Genomic DNA, 27,210 nt, shown 5'->3' on the forward strand with positions numbered 1-27,210 from the left:
GCATCAACAACAACAACAGACACCCACGTTACAGTACTGCATCAACAACAACAACAAGCACCCACGTTACGGTACTGCATCAACATCAACAAACACCCACGTTACGGTACTGCATCAACAACAACAACAACAGACACCCACGTTAAGGTACTGCATCAACAACAACAAGACACCCACGTTAAGGTACTGCATCAACAACAACAACAGACACCCACGTTACAGTACTGCATCAACAACAACAACAACAACAACAACAAACACCCACGTTACGGTACTGCATCAACAACAACTATTTAGCCGTATTGATTTTGTCATTATGTTTGAGGAAAAGAACACCACATTTAGCTTTCAAATGGAAATTAGCTTTAAAACAACTGACATTTTTCAGCTCCATGGCTGAAATTGGCTTAAAATGAAAGAATTCCTCAACACTGCCAAGTTGAGGGTCTAAATTCTCTTTAACTCCAGCCATGACGACTGTGCACCCTGCCCCCCCCCCCCCCCTTTGAGCCACGAAAACCCTACAGACACACAGAGACAGAGAGATATAGAGAGAGACAGAGACAGAGAGAGACAGACAGACACACAAAGAGAGAGAGAGAGAGAGAGAGAGAAAGACACACAGAGAGACTGACAGAGACAGAGACAGACACACAGAGTGACAGAGACAGACACACAGAGAGACACACAGAGAGATAGAGACAGAGAGAGAGAGACAGATAGAGAGAGACAGAGAGAGACAGACAGACACACAAAGACAGAGAGAGAGAGAGAAAGACACAGAGAGACTGACAGAGACAGAGAGAGACAGACACACAGAGTGACAGAGACAGACACACAGAGAGACACACAGAGAGACAGACAGGGACAGAGACAGAGAGACAAACAGCCAACCTACCCATCTCTGGTTGGGCAGAATGAAACAGTTGTAGAGTCCAGGTTTATATCCGTAAGGCTTCACCAGAGCCAGAACATCTTCCTCTGTATAGCCAGTTTCTGGTAAACCTTCGATCTTCACAAACCGATTATTCGCAATGTCAGGCTAAACACGGAAAAGAGGAGAGGGAGAAAGATGGATCAGTTTGTTTCTGACCCCATAGACCCAGGTTCAGACTCACCGATAATTCATATTTCTCTGTTTTTAATGTCGTGAAGACGAAGACATATTTCCTAATGACGTTTTTTCTAATTCTAATGACAGGGACAAATATGACTTTATTTAGGGTACGACTGAAAACATACGGCACGTTTCAGATAGAGATCTGGCCCCGGTGCGTGACCTAAACACCTCCTGGACCCTGCTCCAGTGACCTGGCATATTGCCTCGCTGAACACGCTCTGACAAAGGCTGCTGGGACTTTGGCTAGTTTACTCCTCCTACCTGCTCGCTACAAGTCCTTAGTGTCTAGAGATCAGGAGCTCACAGACACTCCCTGGAGAGACACCTGTGCTTTTGTGTGTAAAGAATAGAGAAGAAGAAGCCCTAAACGTACCTGCTGAGGACCGAGGGGACTTTTCCCCTTGGACTTGGTATTAGACACCTTGGGTGCGTTCTTGGTACCGGCAGTTTGCGGTTTAGTTGCAGTCGTTGAAGACTTGGTAGATGTTTTAGTCTGGGACTGGGCTTTCGCTTTCCTGAGACAGAGAGAGAGAGGGAGGGGAAAGAGAGAGAGGGGAAGGGGGAAGAGAGAGGGGAAGGGGGAAAGAGAGAGAGAGAGGAGGGGAAAAGAGAAGAGGGGAAAGAGAGAGAGAGAGGGGAAAAGAGAAGGGGAAAGAGAGAGAGGAGGGGAAAGAGAGCGAGAGAGGGGAAGAGAGCGAGAGGGAGGGGGAGGGAGGGAGATTTGTATTTAAGTACCTTAATAAATAAAATGTTGAAAAGGGCCAGAGTTGACGTCCACCCAACATGTTAGTGACGGTGCCGACTAATGAGATGATAAACTGAACAGAGAACAAAAACACATTGTCTTTTATACCCATTTAATGAAGGATCTCACACCGAATATATAGAGTTGATTAATTATATATTGAATATATAGAGTTGATTAATTATATACTGAATATATAGAGTTGATTACTTATATACTGAATATATAGAGTTGATTAATTATATACTGAATATATAGAGTTGACTAACTACAGTTAATGATCTCACACTGTATACAGTGGGGAGAACAAGTATTTGATACACTGCCGATTTCAACTGTGAGAGACGGAATCTAAAACAAAAATCCAGAAAATCACATTGTATGATTTTTAAGTAATTTCAAGCCAGTGCCTGTCCAGGCCCGTCTGAAGTTTGCCCATGACCATCTGGATGATCCAGAGGAGGAAAGGGAGAAGGCCGTGTGGTCTAATGAGACAAAAATAGAGCTTTTTGGTCTAAACTCCACTCACCGTGTTTGGAGGAAGAAGAAGGATGAGTACAACCCCAAGAACACCATGCCAACTGTGAAGTATGGAGGTGGAAACATCATTCTTTGAGGATGCTTTTCTGCAAAGGGGACAGGACGACTGCACCGTATTGAGGGGAGGATGGATGGGGCCATGTATCGCGAGATCTTGGCCAACAACCTCCTTCTCTCAGTAAGAGCATTGAAGATGGGCCGTGGCTGGGTCTTCCAGCATGACAACGACCCTAAACACACAGCCAGGGCAACTAAGGAGTGGCTCCGTAAGAAGCATCTCAAGGTCCTGGAGTGGCCTAGGCAGTCTCCAGGCCTGAACCCAATAGAAAATCTTTGGAGGGAGCTGAAAGTCCGTATTGCCCAGCGACAGCCCCGAAACCTGAAGGATCTGGAGAAGGTCTGTATGGAGCAGTGGGCCAAAATCCCTGCTGCTGTGTGTGCAAACCTGGTCAAGAACTACAGGAAACGTATGATCTCTGTAATTGCAAACAAATGTTTCTGTACCAAATATTACGTTCTGCTTTTCTGATGTATCAAATACTTATTTCATGCAATAAAATGCAAATTAATTACATAAAAATGATACAATATGATTTTCTGGAATTTAGTTTTTGACTCCGTCTCTCACAGTTGAAGTGGACCTATGATTAAAATTACAGACCTCTACATGCTTTGTAAGTAGGAAAACCTGAAACATCGGCAGTGTATCAAATACTTGTTCTCCCCACTGTATATAGTTAACTAATTATATACTTAATATATAGAGTTGACTAACGATCTCACACCAAATATATAGAGTTAATGAAATCACACTGTAACCTCTCTGGGGTAGGGGGCAGTATTTTCACGTCCGGATGAAAAGCAAACTGAATCACTGAATCATCAGCGTACAATGACACCTTTGTTTTCAACCTCTTGAAGCTAGGGGGCACTATTTTTACGTTTGGAAAAATAACGTTCCCAAAGTAAACAGCCTATTTCTCAGGCCCAGAAGCTAGGATATGCATATAATGTATATAATTGGTAGATTTGGATAGAAAACACTCATGTTTCTAAAACTGTTAAAATAATGTCTGTGAGTATAACAGAACTGATATGACAGGAGAAACCCCAAGGACAAACTACCCCCCCCCCCCCAAAAAAAGAAAATTCAGCTTACCACTGTTTTCAATGGTTAGTACTATAATTATAAGCCCAAGTCCTCCCAAATTGCAGTTCCTAGGCTTTCCACTAGATGTCAACAGTCTCTAGAAACAGTTTCAGGTTTGTTTTTGGAAAAATGACCCAGAAGTTGTAGTTTTTTCTAGGTGGCTCCCATTTTGTTTTTGGAAAAATGACCCAGAAGTTGTAGTTTTTCTAGGTGGCTCCCATTTTGTGTTTCCGTGGAGGAAAGCGAGTGTTTTATTTATCTCCGGTAATTAGGATACCTTACCTGCGTATTAGGATACCTTTGGTTTGATTATAAACGTTTTTGACTTGTTTGGAAAAGTTTATTAGTAACGTTTGGGATTCATATTGTATGCATTTTGATGGAGGGAAACTCCGTGGATTATTGACTGAAGCGCGTCAGCTAAACAGAGTTTTTATGGATATAAAGAGGGACATTATCGAACAAAAGGACCATTTGTAATGTAACTGGGACCTTTTGGAATGCCAACAGAAGAAGATCAAGGGTAAGGCATTAATTATATCGCTATTTCTGATATTTGTATCGCATCTGCCTGGTTGAAAAATGATTATCATGTGTTTGGATGCGGGGCGCTGTCCTCAGATAATCACATGGTTTACTTTCGCAGTAAAGCCTCTTTGAAATCTGACACAGCAGCTGGTGAAACTACCCATCCCGGATCCGGGAGAATTGTCATCAACTACGTTAATTAGCATAACGCAACAGACAAAAAAATCTTACTCGAAAATATTCATATTCATGAAATCACAAGTGAAATATATTGAAATACAGCTTAGCCTGTTGTTAATCACCCTGTCATCTCAGATTTTGAAATGATGCTTTACAGCCAAAGCAAGACAAGCATTTGTGTATGTGTATCGATAGCCTAGCATAGCATTATGTCCAGCTAGCAGCAAGAAGCTTGGTCACGAAAATCAGAAAAGCAATCAAATGAAATCATTTACCTTTGATGAGCTTTGGATGTTTTCACTCACGAGACTCCCAGTTAGACAGCAAATGTTCCTTTTGTTCCATAAAGATTATTTTTTATAGCCGAAACAGTTTCTTGTCCACGTTTTGTTGAGGAATCCACCGGAAATTGCGGTCATGACAAAAAACTCCAAATTAGATCGATAATACTGACAGAAACATGGCAAACATTTTTTATAATCAATCCGGGACATTTGATCAAATCTGTTTTTATAGCCTAACACGAAACATTTTGTGAACCGCTTGTGTCGTGAATTCCGTCTCATTCCATTTTCGACGACACATTCCGGGTAAATAACCCACACAGAACGTCATGTTTGGTTTCACTGCAATTAACTGGTTTGTTTGTAACACAACCAAACCTGATGGGCCATTTCGCTGGACGTATTGACTGAAAGAAACCGATTTGAAGACAACAAGTCATGACATCATTGTGCACCAATGATTTGCCCGCTGTTTCGTTGATTGACGGTCTTTTAATCCAATGACCACTGATCGTCTTGAAATCTAGCTGGGTAGATAGCCAATGAGCTGAGGCTAACGGCAATAGGTCCTGCTTATGTGTTGCAAGACCAACCCATGTAGTAAGCTCCAGCGTAACGAGAGTCATTCGCTAGTGAAGTTTCATACCGGAAGGAGAAACACATATTACTGAACTGCATTGTTTGGTGAATGCGCAGATTCAGCTGTTTATATATCAATCAGTATGGTGACTAAGTCAAGGAAAGCTAAATCTAAGTCTAGATATACAGATGTACACACAACTTTACAATAAATTTATTGGGAAGGTGAGACAGAGATTGTTGTAGGACGATTCATTTAGCGATTGTGGAGGAATATTTTTTGAACGGGAGAGGACATCGTTTTGGACTGGTAAGTTCTTATCATGCTAATGCCCTTGTTTGAAATGAATAATATAAAATATTATTTGTGATTTTTTTATATTTTTAGAAGTTTATAAACATTTAATGTCATGAAATGTGAGATGCGTGTGTCTGCCGCCCCACCCCAACCCACATGAAATAGCCTATTTGAGGCTGTTGAGGGGAGGGCAGGGCCACAACAATGGCCAAAGTGAAATGGAGACAGTATATCTAGCTGGTCTGTTGTAATATATTAAAGACAGTAGATCTAGCTGGTCTGTCATAATATAAAAAGAGACAGTAGATCTAGCAGGTCATAATAATATATTCAACCTTGTACTCTATATATATATATATATATATATATACACATCTGTTGATTATACCTGTTGATACAGGGCTCATATGTGAAACTATTCTAACTGAACAGTTTCTTTCACAGTGACACTGACTCCGAAAGGGAGTCTTATCCGGTGTCCCAGTTAGATAGCCAATGTTCCTTTTTTCCAAAAATATTATTTTTGTAGGCGAAATAGCTCCGTTTGTTCTTCACGTTTGGCTGAGAAATCGACCGGAAATTGCAGTCACGACAACGCCGAATTAGCTCCATAATATCGACAGAAACATGGCAAACGTTGTTTATAATCAATCCTCAAGGTGTTTTTCAAATATCTATTCGATAATATATCCACAGGGACAATTGGTTTTTCATTAGGACCGATTGGAAAAATGGCTACCTCTGTATTTTTACCGAGAATCACTCTGGGAGCATCAGGTGACCACTTGCACAATGTAGCCGCTTACGGGTATTCTTCAACATAAATGCATAAAACTACGTCACAATGCTGTAGCCACACATTGGGGAATACGGAGAAAAAGTAATCTGGTTGATAGCCCATTCACTGCTCAATAGGGAACCATTGGAACGCAGCACTTTCAAAACATGAGTCACTTCCGGATTGGATTTTTCTCCAGCTTTCGCCTGCAATATCAGTTCTGGTATACTCACAATATTTTTACAGTTTTGGAAACTTTAGAGTGTTTTCTATCCTAAGCTGTCAATTCTATGCATATTCTAGCATCTTGTCCTGACAAAATATCCCGTTTACTTTGGGAACGTTATTTTTATATATTTTTATTTTCCAAAAATGAAAATACTGCCCCCTAGTCACAAGAGGTTAAGAAATGAGTTGCTACACGGTTGTTACCTTTCAGAAGAATACTTTTTGTCCCGGTCCAGTTCCTTTGAGTCCTCCAGCAGAGTCTCTTCCTCCATCCGTATGATAACGACCTCGCCTTTGATGGTCAGGGTCTTACAGCTAGCTAGCAGTCTGGCATCCTCTGCTTTCTCAAACATTACTGATGCCTACGGGGGGGGGTGGAGAGAGAGAGAGAGAGAGAGGGGGATGGAGAGAGAGAGAGAGAGGGGGATGGAGAGAGGGAGGGGGGGTGGAGAGGGAGATGGAGAGAGAGAGAGGGAGGGGGGGAGTGGAGAGAGGGAGAGAGGGGGGGGATGGAGAGAGGGAGGGGGGGTGGAGAGAGAGAGAAAGAGGGGGGGGGGAGAGAGAGAAAGAGGGGGGGAGAGAGGGAGGGGGTGGAGAGAGAGAGAGACAGAGACAGAGAGAGAGAGAGAGAGAGAGAGAGAGGGATGGAGAGAGGGGTGGGTGGAGGGAGAGAGAGAGAGTTTCTTAGACAATTTTTAAAAAATAAACAGAAACGAATATGGAGCGAGGATGGGAGAGAGAGACAGAGACAGAGAGAGAGAGAGAGAGAGAGAGAGAGAGAGAGAGGGATGGAGAGAGGGGGGGTGGAGGGAGAGAGAGAGAGTTTCTTAGACAATTTTTAAAAAATAAACAGAAACGAATATGGAGCGAGGATGGGAGGGACCGGGCCAGAGAGGGAAAGAGAGAGATGTATTTGTGGTTGATTAGTTGTTTCTATGTAACAGTGTCCAGTTTTAATAACCTCCTTGTGGGGACTGGGGGGGGGTCACCAACAAGGGGAAGGACTGGGGGGGGGGGTCACCAACAAGGGGAAGGACTGGGGGGGGGGATCACCAGCAAGGGGACAGACTGGGGGGGGGGGTCACCAACAAGGGGAAGGACTGGGGGGGTGGGGGTGTCACCAACAAGGGGAAGGACTGGGGGGGGTCACCAACAAGGGGAAGGACTGGGGGGGGTCACCAACAAGGGGAAGGACTGGGGGGGGGATCACCAACAAGGGGATGGACTGGGGGGGGTCACCAACAAGGGGGAGGACTGGCGGGGTCATCAACAAGGGGAAGGACTGGGGGGAGGTCATCAACAAGGGGAAGGACTGGGGGGGGGGGGTCATCAACAAGGGGAAGGACTGGGGGGGGTCATCACAAGCGAAGGACTGGGGTCATCAACAAGGGGAAGGACTGGGGGGGGGGGTCACCAACAAGGGGAAGGACTGGGGGGGGGGTCACCAACAAGGGGAAGGACTGGGGGGGTCACCAACAAGGGGAAGGACTGGGGGGGGTCATCAACAAGGGGAAACGGGGGGGGGGGGGGGGTTCATCAACAAGGGGAAGGACTGGGGGGGGTCATCAACAAGGGGAAGGACTGGGGGGGTCATCAAAAACGGGAAAGGACTGGGGGGGGGGTCATCACAAGTGAAGGACTGGGGTCATCAACAAGGGGATGGACTGGGGGGGGTCATCAACAAGGGGAAGGACTGGGGGAGGGTCATCAACAAGGGGAAGGACTGGGGGGGTCATCAACAAGGGGAAGGACTGGGGGGGTCATCAACAAGGGGAAGGACTGGGGGGGTCATCACAAGCGAAGGACTGGGGTCATCAACAAGGGGAAGGACTGGGGGGTTCATCACAAGGCGAAGGACTGGGGTCATCAACAAGGGGTAATAACAGGTGAATGGGGTACTCTACATTGAAATAGAGACAATAAGGGGTCCTCTACATTGAAATAGAGACAATAAGGGGTACTCTACATTGAAAGAGACACAATAAGGTGAATGGGGTACAATAAGGGGTAATAACAGGTGAATGGGGTACAATAAGGGGTAATAACAGGTGAATGGGGTACTCTACATTGAAATAGAGACGATAAGGGGTCCTCTACATTGAAATAGAGACAATAAGGGGTCCTCTACATTGAAATAGAGACAATAAGGGGTACTCTACATTGAAATAGAGACAATAAGGGGTCCTCTACATTGAAATAGAGTCAATAAGGGGTCCTCTACATTGAAATAGAGACAATAAGAGGTAAGAACAGGTGAATGGGGTACTCTACATCTAATGTACCTGCTGTATGGACTTGAGCAGGATGATGTAGTTGATCTTTCCGAAGGGTTCTACGGCCTTCATCACCTCATCATGAGCTGTGCGCGGAGGGATATTCATCAGTTTTAACAGCGCTGAGGTCCCTGGGCCTCGTTTCTTCTTAGTCTAGAGAAAACAGGAGGAGAGAGAGAGAGGAGGTACTGTTAGTGAGCTGGTAGGAAAACCCCGCCCCCCAGGTAGTAAAACCCCGCCCCCCAGGTAGTAAAACCCCGCCCCCCAGGTAGTAAACCCCGCCCCCCAGGTAGTAAAACCCTGCCCCCCAGGTTAGTAAAACCCTGCCCCCCAGGTAGAAAAACCCCGCCCCCCAGGTAGAAAACCCCCGCCCCCCCAGGTAGAAAAACCCCGCCCCCCCAGTAGTAAAACCCTGCCCCCCAGGTAGTAAAACCCTGCCCCCCCAGGTAGTAAAACCCTGCCCCCCAGGTAGTAAAACCCTGCCCCCCAGGTAGAAAAACTCCGCCCCCCAGGTAGAAAACCCCGGTTTGGGGGAGGGAAGACAATACTGGTCATTCTATGGTTTGGGGGAGACAATACTGGTCAATCTATGGTTTGGGGGAGACAATACTGGTCATTCTATGGTTTGGGGGAGACAATACTGGTCAATCTATGGTTTGGGGGAGTGAAGACAATACTGGTCATTCTATGGTTTGGGGGAGTGAAGACAATACTGGTCATTCTATGGTTTGGGGGAGTGAAGACAATACTGGTCATTCTATGGTTTGGGGGAGACAATACTGGTCAATCTATGGTTTGGGGGAGACAATACTGGTCAATCTATGGTTTGGGGGAGACAATACTGGTCAATCTATGGTTTGGGGGAGTGAAGACAATACTGGTCATTCTATGGTTTGGGGAAGGGAAGACAATACTGGTCATTCTATGGTTTGGGGGAGACAATACTGGTCATTCTATGGTTTGGGGGAGTGAAGACAATACTGGTCATTCTATGGTTTGGGGGAGACAATACTGGTCATTCTATGGTTTGGGGGAGACAATACTGGTCATTCTATGGTTTGAGGAAGACAATACTGGTCATTCTATGGTTTGGGGGGAGACAATACTGGTCATTCTATGGTTTTGGGGGAGACAATACTGGTCATTCTATGGTTTGAGGAAGACAATACTGGTCATTCTATGGTTTGGGGGAGACAATACTGGTCATTCTATGGTTTGGGGGAGACAATACTGGTCATTCTATGGTTTGAGGAAGACAATACTGGTCATTCTATGGTTTGGGGGAGACAATACTGGTCATTCTATGGTTTGGGGAAGACAATACTGGTCATTCTATGGTTTGGGGAAGACAATACTGGTCATTCTATGGTTTGGGGAAGACAATACTGGTCATTCTATGGTTTGGGGAAGACAATACTGGTCATTCTATGGTTTGGGGAAGACAATACTGGTCATTCTATGGTTTGAGGAAGACAATACTGGTTCATTCTATGGTTTTGAGGAAGACAATACTGGTCATTCTATGGTTTGGGGAAGACAATACTGGTCATTCTATGGTTTGGGGAAGACAATACTGGTCATTCTATGGTTTGGGGGAGACAATACTGGTCATTCTATGGTTTGAGGAAGACAATACTGGTCATTCTATGGTTTGGGGGAGACAATACTGGTCATTCTATGGTTTGGGGAAGACAATACTGGTCATTCTATGGTTTGGGGAAGACAATACTGGTCATTCTATGGTTTGGGGAAGACAATACTGGTCATTCTATGGTTTGGGGAAGACAATACTGGTCATTCTATGGTTTGGGGAAGACAATACTGGTCATTCTATGGTTTGGGGAGACAATACTGGTCATTCTATGGTTTGGGGAAGACAATACTGGTCATTCTATGGTTTGGGGGAGACAATACTGGTCATTCTATGGTTTGGGGGAGACAATACTGGTCATTCTATGGTTTGGGGAAGACAATACTGGTCATTCTATGGTTTGGGGAAGACAATACTGGTCATTCTATGGTTTGGGGGAGACAATACTGGTCATTCTATGGTTTGGGGAAGGGAACGTAGCAGATTATCATGAGCTCTCTACTGTCCCTGCCAGTGTTCTTAACTTCTTGACGCTACCCAACCCTGTCGCGGGAGTATTTTCGTCAGCAACAGAATAGCAGAGCGCAACAGTCAAATAATATTAGGATTACTATTACATCTGGTCCTGAGAAAATAGGCTGTTTACTTTGGGAACGTTATTTTTCCAAACGTAAAAATAGTTCCCCCTAGCTTCAAGAGGATTTAACAGTTTCATTTAAACATCTGGAAGACAAAATACACACCTTGGTAGAAGTGGAGCTGGATGACTTGGAGGGAGAGGACGATTTCCTGGTTGATGACCTTCCAGATCCGAGCTTGCTTCCTGACTTGGATATTCCCGTTTCAGTTTTCCGAGAGGCACCTCCCTTTGAGGAGGAAGAGGAGGCGGCGGCTCCCTTCTTCTTGGCGAGCTCTGCCAGGAGGGCAGGGGCGAGGGACTGCATCATAACTTCTAGACTGGTGTTCTCCGTCAGGGAGAGGCCAGCTGGAAGGGGAGACATGGGTTACAGAGAGGCCAGCTGGAAGGGGAGACATGGGTAACAGAGAGAGGCCAGCTGGAAGGGGAGACATGGGTTACAGAGAGAGGCCAGCTGGAAGGGGAGGGGGGGAACATGGGTTAGAGAGAGAGACCAGCTGGAAGGGGAGACATGGGTTACAGAGAGGCCAGCTGGAAGGGGAGACATGGGTTACAGAGAGAGGCCAGCTGGAAGGGGAGACATGGGTTACAGAGAGAGGCCAGCTGGAAGGGGAGACATGGGTTATAGAGAGGTCAGCTGGAAGGGGAGACATGGGTTATACAGAGAGGCCAGCTGGAAGGGGAGAGATGGGTTACAGAGAGAGGCCAGCTGGAAGGGGAGACATGGGTTATAGAGAGGTCAGCTGGAAGGGGAGACATGGGTTATACAGAGAGGCCAGCTGGAAGGGGAGAGATGGGTTACAGAGAGAGGTCAGCTGGAAGGGGAGACATGGGTTATAGAGAGAGGCCAGCTGGAAGGGGAGGGGGAGACATGGGTTACAGAGAGGCCAGCTGGAAGGGGAGACATGGGTTACAGAGAGGCCAGCTGGAAGGGGAGACATGGGTTACAGAGGCCAGCTGGAAGGGGAGACATGGGTTACAGAGAGAGGCCAGCTGGAAGGGGAGACATGGGTTACAGAGAGAGGCCAGCTGGAAGGGGAGGGGGAGACATGGGTTACAGAGAGGCCAGCTGGAAGGGGAGAGACATGGGTTACAGAGAGGCCAGCTGGAAGGGGAGACATGGGTTATAGAGAGGCCAGCTGGAAGGGGAGACATGGGTTACAGAGAGAGGTCAGCTGGAAGGGGAGACATGGGTTACAGAGAGAGGCCAGCTGGAAGGGGAGACATGGGTTACAGAGAGAGGCCAGCTGGAAGGGGAGGGGGAGACATGGGTTACAGAGAGGCCAGCTGGAAGGGGAGACATGGGTTACAGAGAGGCCAGCTGGAAGGGGAGACATGGGTTATAGAGAGGCCAGCTGGAAGGGGAGACATGGGTTACAGAGAGAGGTCAGCTGGAAGGGGAGACATGGGTTATAGAGAGAGGCCAGCTGGAAGGGGAGGGGAGACATGGGTTACAGAGAGGCCAGCTGGAAGGGGAGACATGGGTTATAGAGAGGCCAGCTGGAAGGGGAGACATGGGTTACAGAGAGAGGTCAGCTGGAAGGGGAGACATGGGTTATAGAGAGAGGCCAGCTGGAAGGGGAGGGGGAGACATGGGTTATAGAGAGAGGCCAGCTGGAAGGGGAGGGGGGAGACATGGGTTACAGAGAGAGGCCAGCTGGAAGGGGAGACATGGGTTACAGAGAGGCCAGATGGAAGGGGAGGGGGAGACATGGGTTACAGAGAGAGGCCAGCTGGAAGGGGAGACATGGGTTACAGAGAGAGGCCAGCTGGAAGGGGAGACATGGGTTACAGAGAGGCCAGCTGGAAGGGGAGACATGGGTTATAGAGAGAGGCCAGCTGGAAGGGGAGACATGGGTTACAGAGACAGGCCAGCTGGAAGGGGAGACATGGGTTACAGAGAGAGGCCAGCTGGAAGGGGAGACATGGGTTATAGAGAGAGGTCAGCTGGAAGGGGAGGAGGAGACATGGGTTAGAGAGAGGCCAGCTGGAAGGGGAGACATGGGTTACAGAGAGAGGCCAGCTGGAAGGGGAGGGGGAGACATGGGTTACAGAGAGGCCAGCTGGAAGGGGAGACATGGGTTACAGAGAGGCCAGCTGGAAGGGGAGACATGGGTTTACAGAGGCCAGCTGGAAGGGGAGACATGGGTTACAGAGAGAGGCCAGCTGGAAGGGGGAGACATGGGTTACAGAGAGAGGCCAGCTGGAAGGGGAGGGGGAGACATGGGTTACAGAGAGGCCAGCTGGAAGGGGAGACATGGGTTACAGAGAGGCCAGCTGGAAGGGGAGACATGGGTTATAGAGAGGCCAGCTGGAAGGGGAGACATGGGTTACAGAGAGAGGTCAGCTGGAAGGGGAGACATGGGTTACAGAGAAGAGGCCAGCTGGAAGGGGAGACATGGGTTACAGAGAGAGGCCAGCTGGAGGGGAGGGGGAGACATGGGTTACAGAGAGGCCAGCTGGAAGGGGAGACATGGGTTACAGAGAGGCCAGCTGGAAGGGGAGACATGGGTTATAGAGAGGCCAGCTGGAAGGGGAGACATGGGTTACAGAGAGAGGTCAGCTGGAAGGGGAGACATGGGTTATAGAGAGAGGCCAGCTGGAAGGGGAGGGGGAGACCATGGGTTACAGAGAGGCCAGCTGGAAGGGGAGACATGGGTTATAGAGAGGCCAGCTGGAAGGGGAGACATGGGTTACAGAGAGAGGTCAGCTGGAAGGGGAGACATGGGTTATAGAGAGAGGCCAGCTGGAAGGGGAGGGGGAGACATGGGTTATAGAGAGAGGCCAGCTGGAAGGGGAGGGGAGACATGGGTTACAGAGAGAGGCCAGCTGGAAGGGGAGACATGGGTTACAGAGAGGGCCAGATGGAAGGGGAGGGGGAGACATGGGTTACAGAGAGAGGCCAGCTGGAAGGGGGAGACATGGGTTACAGAGAGAGGCCAGCTGGAAGGGGAGACATGGGTTACAGAGAGGCCAGCTGGAAGGGGAGACATGGGTTATAGAGAGAGGCCAGCTGGAAGGGGAGACATGGTTACAGAGACAGGGCCAGCTGGAAGGGGAGACAATGGGTTACAGAGAGAGGCCAGCTGGAAGGGGAGACATGGGTTATAGAGAGAGGTCAGCTGGAAGGGGAGGAGGAGACATGGGTTAGAGAGAGGCCAGCTGGAAGGGGAGACATGGGTTACAGAGAGAGGCCAGATGGAAGGGGAGACATGGGTTACAGAGGCCAGCTGGAAGGGGAGACATGGGTTACAGAGAGAGGCCAGCTGGAAGGGGAGACATGGGTTATACAGAGAGGCCAGCTGGAAGGGGAGAGATGGGTTACAGAGAGAGGCCAGCTGGAAGGGGAGACATGGGTTATAGAGAGGTCAGCTGGAAGGGGAGACATTGGTTATACAGAGAGGCCAGCTGGAAGGGGAGAGATGGGTTACAGAGAGAGGTCAGCTGGAAGGGGAGACATGGGTTATAGAGAGAGGCCAGCTGGAAGGGGAGGGGGAGACATGGGTTACAGAGAGGCCAGCTGGAAGGGGAGACATGGGTTACAGAGAGGCCAGCTGGAAGGGGAGACATGGGTTACAGAGGCCAGCTGGAAGGGGAGACATGGGTTACAGAGAGAGGCCAGCTGGAAGGGGAGACATGGGTTACAGAGAGAGGCCAGCTGGAAGGGGAGGGGGAGACATGGGTTACAGAGAGGCCAGCTGGAAGGGGAGACATGGGTTACAGAGAGGCCAGCTGGAAGGGGAGACATGGGTTATAGAGAGGCCAGCTGGAAGGGGAGACATGGGTTACAGAGAGAGGTCAGCTGGAAGGGGAGACATGGGTTTACAGAGAGAGGCCAGCTGGAAGGGGAGACATGGGTTACAGAGAGAGGCCAGCTGGAAGGGGAGGGGGAGACATGGGTTACAGAGAGGCCAGCTGGAAGGGGAGACATGGGTTACAGAGAGGCCAGCTGGAAGGGGAGACATGGGTTATAGAGAGGCCAGCTGGAAGGGGAGACATGGGTTACAGAGAGAGGTCAGCTGGAAGGGGAGACATGGGTTATAGAGAGAGGCCAGCTGGAAGGGGAGGGGGAGACATGGGTTACAGAGAGGCCAGCTGGAAGGGGAGACATGGGTTATAGAGAGGCCAGCTGGAAGGGGAGACCATGGGTTACAGAGAGAGGTCAGCTGGAAGGGGAGACATGGGTTATAGAGAGAGGCCAGCTGGAAGGGGAGGGGGAGACATGGGTTATAGAGAGAGGCCAGCTGGAAGGGGAGGGGGAGACATGGGTTACAGAGAGAGGCCAGCTGGAAGGGGAGACATGGGTTACAGAGAGGCCAGATGGAAGGGGAGGGGGAGACATGGGTTTACAGAGAGAGGCCAGCTGGAAGGGAGACATGGGTTACAGAGAGAGGCCAGCTGGAAGGGGAGACATGGGTTTACAGAGAGGCCAGCTGGAAGGGGAGACATGGGTTACAGAGAGAGGCCAGCTGGAAGGGGAGACATGGGATACAGAGACAGGCCAGCTGGAAGGGGAGGACATGGGTTATAGAGAGAGGTCAGCTGGAAGGGGAGACATGGGTTACAGAGAGAGGCCAGCTCCACATTGACTCTGTACCGTAATACCCTGTATAATAGCCTCCACATTGACTCTGTACCGTAATACCCTGTATATAGCCTCCACATTGACTCTGTACCGTAATACCTGTATATAGCCTCCACATTGACTCTGTACCGTAATACCCTGTATATAGCCTCCACATTGACTCTGTACCGTAATACCCTGTATATAGCCTCCACATTGACTCTGTACCGGTACCCCCTGTATATAGCCTCCACATTGACTCTGTACCGGTACCCCCTGTAATAGCCTCCACATTGACTCTGTACCGGTACCCCCTGTATATAGTCTCCACATTGACCTGTACCGGTACCCCCTGTATATAGCCTCCACATTGACTCTGTACCGGTACCCCCTGTATATAGCCTCCACATTGACTCTGTACCGGTACCCCTGTATATAGCCTCCACATTGACTCTGTACCGGTACCCCCTGTATATAGTCTCCACATTGACTCTGTACCGGTACCCCCTGTATATAGCCTCCACATTGACTCTGTACGGTACCCCCTGTATATAGCCTCCACATTGACTCTGTACCGGTACCCCCTGTATATAGCCTCCACATTGACTCTGTACCGGTACCCCCTGTATATAGCCTCCACATTGACTCTGTACGGTACCCCCTGTATATAGCCTCCACATTGACTCTGTACCGGTACCCCTGTATATAGCCTCCACATTGACTCTGTACCGGTACCCCCTGTATATAGCCTCCACATTGACTCTGTACCGGTACACCCTGTATATAGCCTCCACATTGACTCTGTACCGTAATACCCTGTATATAGCCTCCACATTGACTCTGTACCGTAATACCCTGTATATAGCCTCCACATTGACTCTGTACCGTAATACCCCCTGTATATAGCCTCCACATTGACTCTGTACCGTAATACCCTGTATATAGCCTCCACATTGACTCTGTACCGTAATACCCTGTATATAGCCTCCACATTGACTCTGTACCGCCACCCCTGTATATAGCCTCCACATTGACTCTGTACCGGTACCCCCTGTATATAGCCTCCACATTGACTCTGTACCGGTACCCCTGTATATAGCCTCCACATTGACTCTGTACCGGTACACCCTGTATATAGCCTCCACATTGACTCTGTACCGTAATACCCTGTATATAGCCTCCACATTGACTCTGTACCGTAATACCCTGTATATAGCCTCCACATTGACTCTGTACCAGTACCCCTGTATATAGCCTCCACATTGACTCTGTACCGGTACCCCCTGTATATAGCCTCCACATTGACTCTGTACCGGTACCCCTGTATATAGCCTCCACATTGACTCTGTACCGTAATACCCTGTATATAGCCTCCACATTGACTCTGTACCGTAATACCCTGTATATAGCCTCCACATTGACTCTGTACCGTAATACCCTGTATATAGCCTCCACATTGACTCTGTACCGTAACCCCCTGTATATAGCCTCCACATTGACTCTGTACCGTAATACCCTGTATATAGCCTCCACATTGACTCTGTACCGGTACCCCCTGTATATAGCCTCCACATTGACTCTGTACCGGTACCCCCTGTATATAGCCTCCACATTGACTCTGTACCGGTACCCCTGTATATAGCCTCCACATTGACTCTGTACCGTACCCCTGTATATAGCCTCCACATTGACTCTGTACCGGTACCCCCTGTATATAGCCTCCACATTGACTCTGTACCGGTACCCCTGTATATAGCCTCCACATTGACTCTGTACCGGTACCCCCTGTATATAGCCTCCACATTGACTCTGTACCGTACCCCCTGTATATAGCCTCCACATTGACTCTGTACCGTACCCCTGTATATAGCCTCCACATTGACTCTGTACCGTACCCCCTGTATATAGCCTCCACATTGACTCTGTACCGTACCCCCTGTATATAGCCTCCACATTGACTCTGTACCGGTACCCCTGTATATAGCCTCCACATTGACTCTGTACCGGTACCCCCTGTATATAGCCTCCACATTGACTCTGTACCGGTACCCCTGTATATAGCCTCCACATTGACTCTGTACCGGTACACCCTGTATATAGCCTCCACATTGACTCTGTACCGTACCCCCTGTATATAGCCTCCACATTGACTCTGTACCGTAATACCCTGTATATAGCCTCCACATTGACTCTGTACCGTAATACCCCTGTATATAGCCTCCACATTGACTCTGTACCGTAATACCCTGTATATAGCCTCCACATTGACTCTGTACCGTAATACCCTGTATATAGCCTCCACATTGACTCTGTACCGCCACCCTGTATATAGCCTCCACATTGACTCTGTACCGGTACCCCCTGTATATAGCCTCCACATTGACTCTGTACCGGTACCCCTGTATATAGCCTCCACATTGACTCTGTACCGGTACACCCTGTATATAGCCTCCACATTGACTCTGTACCGTAATACCCTGTATATAGCCTCCACATTGACTCTGTACCGTAATACCCTGTATATAGCCTCCACATTGACTCTGTACCGTAATACCCTGTATATAGCCTCCACATTGACTCTGTACCGTAACCCTGTATATAGCCTCCACATTGACTCTGTACCGTAACACCCTGTATATAGCCTCCACATTGACTCTGTACCGGTACCCCCTGTATATAGCCTCCACATTGACTCTGTACCGGTACCCCCTGTATATAGCCTCCACATTGACTCTGTACCGTAACACCCTGTATATAGCCTCCACATTGACTCTGTACCGTAATACCCTGTATATAGCCTCCACATTGACTCTGTACCGTAATACCCTGTATATAGCCTCCACATTGACTCTGTACCGTAATACCCTGTATATAGCCTCCACATTGACTCTGTACCGTACCCCTGTATATAGCCTCCACATTGACTCTGTACCGGTACCCCCTGTATATAGCCTCCACATTGACTCTGTACCGGTACCCCTGTATATAGCCTCCACATTGACTCTGTACGGTACCCCCTGTATATAGCCTCCACATTGACTCTGTACCGTAATACCCTGTATATAGCCTCCACATTGACTCTGTACCGTAACCCCTGTATATAGCCTCCACATTGACTCTGTACCGTAATACCCCTGTATATAGCCTCCACATTGACTCTGTACCGTAATACCCTGTATATAGCCTCCACATTGACTCTGTACGGTACCCCTGTATATAGCCTCCACATTGACTCTGTACCGGTACCCCCTGTATATAGCCTCCACATTGACTCTGTACCGGTACCCCCTGTATATAGCCTCCACATTGACTCTGTACCGTACCCCCTGTATATAGCCTCCACATTGACTCTGTACCGGTACCCCTGTATATAGCCTCCACATTGACTCTGTACCGTATACCCTGTATATAGCCTCCACATTGACTCTGTACCGTATACCCTGTATATAGCCTCCACATTGACTCTGTACCGTACCCCCTGTATATAGCCTCCACATTGACTCTGTACCGGTACCCCTGTATATAGCCTCCACATTGACTCTGTACCGGTACCCCCTGTATATAGCCTCCACATTGACTCTGTACCGGTACACCCTGTATATAGCCTCCACATTGACTCTGTACCGTAATACCCTGTATATAGCCTCCACATTGACTCTGTACCGTAATACCCTGTATATAGCCTCCACATTGACTCTGTACCGTACCCCCTGTATATAGCCTCCACATTGACTCTGTACCGTAACCCCCTGTATATAGCCTCCACATTGACTCTGTACCGTACCCTGTATATAGCCTCCACATTGACTCTGTACCGTACCCCTGTATATAGCCTCCACATTGACTCTGTACCGGTACCCCCTGTATATAGCCTCCACATTGACTCTGTACCGTATACCCTGTATATAGCCTCCACATTGACTCTGTACCGTAACCCTGTATATAGCCTCCACATTGACTCTGTACCGTACCCCCTGTATATAGCCTCCACATTGACTCTGTACCGTAACCCCTGTATATAGCCTCCACATTGACTCTGTACCGTAACCCCTGTATATAGCCTCCACATTGACTCTGTACCGTACCCCTGTATATAGCCTCCACATTGACTCTGTACCGTACCCCCTGTATATAGCCTCCACATTGACTCTGTACCGTACCCCCTGTATATAGCCTCCACATTGACTCTGTACCGTACCCTGTATATAGCCTCCACATTGACTCTGTACCGTAATACCCTGTATATAGCCTCCACATTGACTCTGTACCGTAATACCCTGTATATAGCCTCCACATTGACTCTGTACCGTAATACCCTGTATATAGCCTCCACATTGACTCTGTACCGGTACCCCTGTATATAGCCTCCACATTGACTCTGTACCGTACCCCCTGTATATAGCCTCCACATTGACTCTGTACCGTAACCCCTGTATATAGCCTCCACATTGACTCTGTACCGTAACCCCTGTATATAGCCTCCACATTGACTCTGTACCGTAATACCCTGTATATAGCCTCCACATTGACTCTGTACCGTAACCCCTGTATATAGCCTCCACATTGACTCTGTACGGTACCCCTGTATATAGCCTCCACATTGACTCTGTACCGGTACCCCCTGTATATAGCCTCCACATTGACTCTGTACCGGTACCCCCTGTATATAGCCTCCACATTGACTCTGTACCGGTACCCCTGTATATAGTCTCCACATTGACTCTGTACCGGTACCCCCTGTATATAGCCTCCACATTGACTCTGTACCGTACCCCTGTATATAGCCTCCACATTGACTCTGTACCGTAACCCCTGTATATAGCCTCCACATTGACTCTGTACCGTAACCCCCTGTATATAGCCTCCACATTGACTCTGTACCGTACCCCCTGTATATAGCCTCCACATTGACTCTGTACCGTACCCCCTGTATATAGCCTCCACATTGACTCTGTACCGTAACCCCTGTATATAGCCTCCACATTGACTCTGTACCGGTACCCCTGTATATAGCCTCCACATTGACTCTGTACCGTAACCCCTGTATATAGCCTCCACATTGACTCTGTACCGTAATACCCTGTATATAGCCTCCACATTGACTCTGTACCGTAACACCCTGTATATAGCCTCCACATTGACTCTGTACCGTACCCCTGTATATAGCCTCCACATTGACTCTGTACCGGTACCCCCTGTATATAGCCTCCACATTGACTCTGTACGGTACCCCTGTATATAGCCTCCACATTGACTCTGTACCGTACCCCCTGTATATAGCCTCCACATTGACTCTGTACCGTACCCCTGTATATAGCCTCCACATTGACTCTGTACCGTAATACCCTGTATATAGCCTCCACATTGACTCTGTACCGGTACCCCCTGTATATAGCCTCCACATTGACTCTGTACCGGTACCCCCTGTATATAGCCTCCACATTGACTCTGTACCGTACCCCTGTATATAGCCTCCACATTGACTCTGTACCGTACCCCCTGTATATAGCCTCCACATTGACTCTGTACCGTACCCCTGTATATAGCCTCCACATTGACTCTGTACCGTAACCCCTGTATATAGCCTCCACATTGACTCTGTACCGGTACCCCCTGTATATAGCCTCCACATTGACTCTGTACCGGTACCCCCTGTATATAGCCTCCACATTGACTCTGTACGGTACCCCCTGTATATAGCCTCCACATTGACTCTGTACCGGTACCCCCTGTATATAGCCTCCACATTGACTCTGTACCGTACCCCTGTATATAGCCTCCACATTGACTCTGTACCGGTACCCCCTGTATATAGCCTCCACATTGACTCTGTACCGTAATACCCTGTATATAGCCTCCACATTGACTCTGTACCGTAATACCCTGTATATAGCCTCCACATTGACTCTGTACCGTAACCCCTGTATATAGCCTCCACATTGACTCTGTACCGTACCCCTGTATATAGCCTCCACATTGACTCTGTACCGGTACCCCTGTATATAGCCTCCACATTGACTCTGTACCGTACCCCCTGTATATAGCCTCCACATTGACTCTGTACCGTACACCCTGTATATAGCCTCCACATTGACTCTGTACCGTAACCCTGTATATAGCCTCCACATTGACTCTGTACCGTACCCCTGTATATAGCCTCCACATTGACTCTGTACCGTAATACCCTGTATATAGCCTCCACATTGACTCTGTACCGTACCCCTGTATATAGCCTCCACATTGACTCTGTACCGTACCCCTGTATATAGCCTCCACATTGACTCTGTACCGTACCCCTGTATATAGCCTCCACATTGACTCTGTACCGGTACCCCTGTATATAGCCTCCACATTGACTCTGTACCGTACCCCCTGTATATAGCCTCCACATTGACTCTGTACCGGTACCCCTGTATATAGCCTCCACATTGACTCTGTACCGGTACCCCCTGTATATAGCCTCCACATTGACTCTGTACCGTACCCCCTGTATATAGCCTCCACATTGACTCTGTACCGGTACCCCTGTATATAGCCTCCACATTGACTCTGTACCGGTACCCCCTGTATATAGCCTCCACATTGACTCTGTACCGTAACCCCTGTATATAGCCTCCACATTGACTCTGTACCGTACCCCTGTATATAGCCTCCACATTGACTCTGTACCGTAATACCCTGTATATAGCCTCCACATTGACTCTGTACCGTAACCCCTGTATATAGCCTCCACATTGACTCTGTACCGGTACCCCCTGTATATAGCCTCCACATTGACTCTGTACCGTAACACCCTGTATATAGCCTCCACATTGACTCTGTACCGTACCCCCTGTATATAGCCTCCACATTGACTCTGTACCGGTACCCCTGTATATAGCCTCCACATTGACTCTGTACCGTACCCCCTGTATATAGCCTCCACATTGACTCTGTACCGTACCCCCTGTATATAGCCTCCACATTGACTCTGTACCGTACCCCTGTATATAGCCTCCACATTGACTCTGTACCGTACCCCTGTATATAGCCTCCACATTGACTCTGTACCGTACCCCTGTATATAGCCTCCACATTGACTCTGTACCGTACCCCTGTATATAGCCTCCACATTGACTCTGTACGGTACCCCCTGTATATAGCCTCCACATTGACTCTGTACCGTACCCCTGTATATAGCCTCCACATTGACTCTGTACCGGTACCCCTGTATATAGCCTCCACATTGACTCTGTACCGGTAACCCCTGTATATAGCCTCCACATTGACTCTGTACCGTACACCCTGTATATAGCCTCCACATTGACTCTGTACCGTATACCCTGTATATAGCCTCCACATTGACTCTGTACCGTAACCCCTGTATATAGCCTCCACATTGACTCTGTACGGTACCCCCTGTATATAGCCTCCACATTGACTCTGTACCGGTATACCCTGTATATAGCCTCCACATTGACTCTGTACCGTAATACCCTGTATATAGCCTCCACATTGACTCTGTACCGTATACCCTGTATATAGCCTCCACATTGACTCTGTACCGTACCCCCTGTATATAGCCTCCACATTGACTCTGTACCGTAACCCCTGTATATAGCCTCCACATTGACTCTGTACCGGTACACCCTGTATATAGCCTCCACATTGACTCTGTACCGTACCCCCTGTATATAGCCTCCACATTGACTCTGTACCGTAACACCCTGTATATAGCCTCCACATTGACTCTGTACCGTACCCCTGTATATAGCCTCCACATTGACTCTGTACCGTACCCCCTGTATATAGCCTCCACATTGACTCTGTACCGGTACCCCTGTATATAGCCTCCACATTGACTCTGTACCGGTACCCCCTGTATATAGCCTCCACATTGACTCTGTACCGTACCCCTGTATATAGCCTCCACATTGACTCTGTACCGGTACCCCTGTATATAGCCTCCACATTGACTCTGTACCGGTACCCCTGTATATAGCCTCCACATTGACTCTGTACCGGTACCCCCTGTATATAGCCTCCACATTGACTCTGTACCGTAACCCCTGTATATAGCCTCCACATTGACTCTGTACCGTAATACCCTGTATATAGCCTCCACATTGACTCTGTACCGTACCCCCTGTATATAGCCTCCACATTGACTCTGTACCGTACCCCTGTATATAGCCTCCACATTGACTCTGTACCGGTACCCCCTGTATATAGCCTCCACATTGACTCTGTACCGGTACCCCTGTATATAGCCTCCACATTGACTCTGTACCGTACCCCCTGTATATAGCCTCCACATTGACTCTGTACCGTACCCCTGTATATAGCCTCCACATTGACTCTGTACCGTAATACCCTGTATATAGCCTCCACATTGACTCTGTACCGTACCCCTGTATATAGCCTCCACATTGACTCTGTACCGGTACCCCTGTATATAGCCTCCACATTGACTCTGTACCGGTACCCCCTGTATATAGCCTCCACATTGACTCTGTACGGTACCCCTGTATATAGCCTCCACATTGACTCTGTACCGGTACACCCTGTATATAGCCTCCACATTGACTCTGTACCGTAACCCCTGTATATAGCCTCCACATTGACTCTGTACCGGTACCCCCTGTATATAGCCTCCACATTGACTCTGTACCGGTACCCCTGTATATAGCCTCCACATTGACTCTGTACCGGTACCCCCTGTATATAGCCTCCACATTGACTCTGTACGGTACCCCTGTATATAGCCTCCACATTGACTCTGTACCGTAACCCCTGTATATAGCCTCCACATTGACTCTGTACCGGTACCCCCTGTATATAGCCTCCACATTGACTCTGTACCGTACCCCTGTATATAGCCTCCACATTGACTCTGTACCGTAATACCCTGTATATAGCCTCCACATTGACTCTGTACCGTAATACCCTGTATATAGCCTCCACATTGACTCTGTACCGGTACCCCCTGTATATAGCCTCCACATTGACTCTGTACGGTACCCCTGTATATAGCCTCCACATTGACTCTGTACCGTACCCCTGTATATAGCCTCCACATTGACTCTGTACCGGTACCCCTGTATATAGCCTCCACATTGACTCTGTACCGGTACCCCCTGTATATAGCCTCCACATTGACTCTGTACCGGTACCCCCTGTATATAGCCTCCACATTGACTCTGTACCGGTACCCCCTGTATATAGCCTCCACATTGACTCTGTACCGGTACCCCCTGTATATAGCCTCCACATTGACTCTGTACCGGTACCCCCTGTATATAGCCTCCACATTGACTCTGTACCGGTACCCCCTGTATATAGCCTCCACATTGACTCTGTACCGGTACCCCCTGTATATAGCCTCCACATTGACTCTGTACGGTACCCCTGTATATAGCCTCCACATTGACTCTGTACGGTACCCCCTGTATATAGCCTCCACATTGACTCTGTACCGGTACCCCCTGTATATAGCCTCCACATTGACTCTGTACCGGTACCCCCTGTATATAGCCTCCACATTGACTCTGTACCGGTACCCCCTGTATATAGCCTCCACATTGACTCTGTACCGTACCCCCTGTATATAGCCTCCACATTGACTCTGTACCGTAATACCCTGTATATAGCCTCCACATTGACTCTGTACCGTACCCCTGTATATAGCCTCCACATTGACTCTGTACCGTACCCCTGTATATAGCCTCCACATTGACTCTGTACCGGTACCCTGTATATAGCCTCCACATTGACTCTGTACCGTACCCCTGTATATAGCCTCCACATTGACTCTGTACCGTACCCCCTGTATATAGCCTCCACATTGACTCTGTACCGTAACCCCTGTATATAGCCTCCACATTGACTCTGTACCGTACCCCCTGTATATAGCCTCCACATTGACTCTGTACCGTACCCCTGTATATAGCCTCCACATTGACTCTGTACCGTAACCCCTGTATATAGCCTCCACATTGACTCTGTACGGTACCCCTGTATATAGCCTCCACATTGACTCTGTACCGTACCCCCTGTATATAGCCTCCACATTGACTCTGTACCGTACCCCTGTATATAGCCTCCACATTGACTCTGTACCGTACCCCCTGTATATAGCCTCCACATTGACTCTGTACCGGTACCCCCTGTATATAGCCTCCACATTGACTCTGTACCGGTACCCCCTGTATATAGCCTCCACATTGACTCTGTACCGGTACCCCCTGTATATAGCCTCCACATTGACTCTGTACCGTAACCCCCTGTATATAGCCTCCACATTGACTCTGTACCGTACCCCCTGTATATAGCCTCCACATTGACTCTGTACCGTAATACCCCCTGTATATAGCCTCCACATTGACTCTGTACCGTAATACCCTGTATATAGCCTCCACATTGACTCTGTACCGTAATACCCTGTATATAGCCTCCACATTGACTCTGTACCGTACCCCCTGTATATAGCCTCCACATTGACTCTGTACCGGTACCCCCTGTATATAGCCTCCACATTGACTCTGTACCGGTACCCCCTGTATATAGCCTCCACATTGACTCTGTACCGTACCCCCTGTATATAGCCTCCACATTGACTCTGTACCTATAACATTGACTCTGTACCTGTACCCTGTATATAGCCTCCACATTGACTCTGTACCGTAATACCCTGTATATAGCCTCCACATTGACTCTGTACCGTACCCCCTGTATATAGCCTCCACATTGACTCTGTACCGGTACCCCTGTATATAGCCTCCACATTGACTCTGTACGGTACCCCCTGTATATAGCCTCCACATTGACTCTGTACCGTAATACCCTGTATATAGCCTCCACATTGACTCTGTACCGTATACCCCTGTATATAGCCTCCACATTGGACTCTGTACCGTACCAATACCCTGCCTATATAGCCTCCACATTGACTCTGTACCGTAATACCCTGTATATAGCCTCCACATTGACTCTGTACCGTTACCCCTGTATATAGCCTCCACATTGACTCTGTACCGGTTACCCCCTGTATATAGCCTCCACATTGACTCTGTACCGGTACCCCCTGTATATAGTCTCCACATTGACTCTGTACCGGTACCCCCTGTATATAGCCTCCACATTGACTCTGTACCGGTATCCCCTGTATATAGCCTCCACATTGACTCTGTACCGGTACCCCCCTGTATATAGCCTCCACATTGACTCTGTACCGGTACTCCCCCTGTACATAGTCTCCACATTGACTCGTGTACCGGTACCCCCTTATATAGCCTCCACATGACTCTGTACCGGTACCCCCTGTATATAGCCTCCACATTGACTCTGTACCGGTACCCCCTGTATATAGCCTCCACATTGACTCTGTACCGGTACCCCCTGTATATAGTCTCCACATTGACTCTGTACCGGTACCCCCTGTATATAGTCCTCCACATTGACTCTGTACCGGTACCCCCTGTATATAGAGTCCACATTGACTCTGTTACCGGTACCCCCTGTATATAGCTCTCCACATTGACTCTGTACCGGTACCCCCTGTATATAGCCTCCACATTGACTCTGTACCGTACACCCTGTATATCCTCCACATTGACTCTGTACCGTAATACCCTGTATATAGCCTCCACATTGACTCTGTACCGTAATACCCTGTATATAGCCTCCACATTGACTCTGTACCGTAATACCCCCTGTATATAGCCTCCACATTGACTC

General features: G+C 48.5%; 1 protein-coding gene across 2 annotated transcripts in view; it reads right to left on the bottom strand.

Annotated features, from left to right (window-relative positions):
* znf638 (zinc finger protein 638) overlaps positions 1–27,210 on the bottom strand; it is a 69,987-nt gene that overhangs the window by 19,606 nt on the left and 23,171 nt on the right. For both annotated transcript variants that reach the window (XM_031791675.1, XM_031791674.1), the window contains 5 exons: positions 11,038–11,279; positions 8,713–8,856; positions 6,635–6,792; positions 1,494–1,635; positions 899–1,042 (listed from right to left, as the gene is read on the bottom strand). In XM_031791675.1, coding sequence (XP_031647535.1) covers positions 899–1,042; positions 1,494–1,635; positions 6,635–6,792; positions 8,713–8,856; positions 11,038–11,279 — 830 coding nt within the window. The remainder of the gene's footprint in view (positions 1–898; positions 1,043–1,493; positions 1,636–6,634; positions 6,793–8,712; positions 8,857–11,037; positions 11,280–27,210) is intronic.

This window comes from Oncorhynchus kisutch, linkage group LG16 (genome assembly GCF_002021735.2).
Source record: "Oncorhynchus kisutch isolate 150728-3 linkage group LG16, Okis_V2, whole genome shotgun sequence".
Taxonomy (NCBI): domain Eukaryota; kingdom Metazoa; phylum Chordata; class Actinopteri; order Salmoniformes; family Salmonidae; genus Oncorhynchus; species Oncorhynchus kisutch.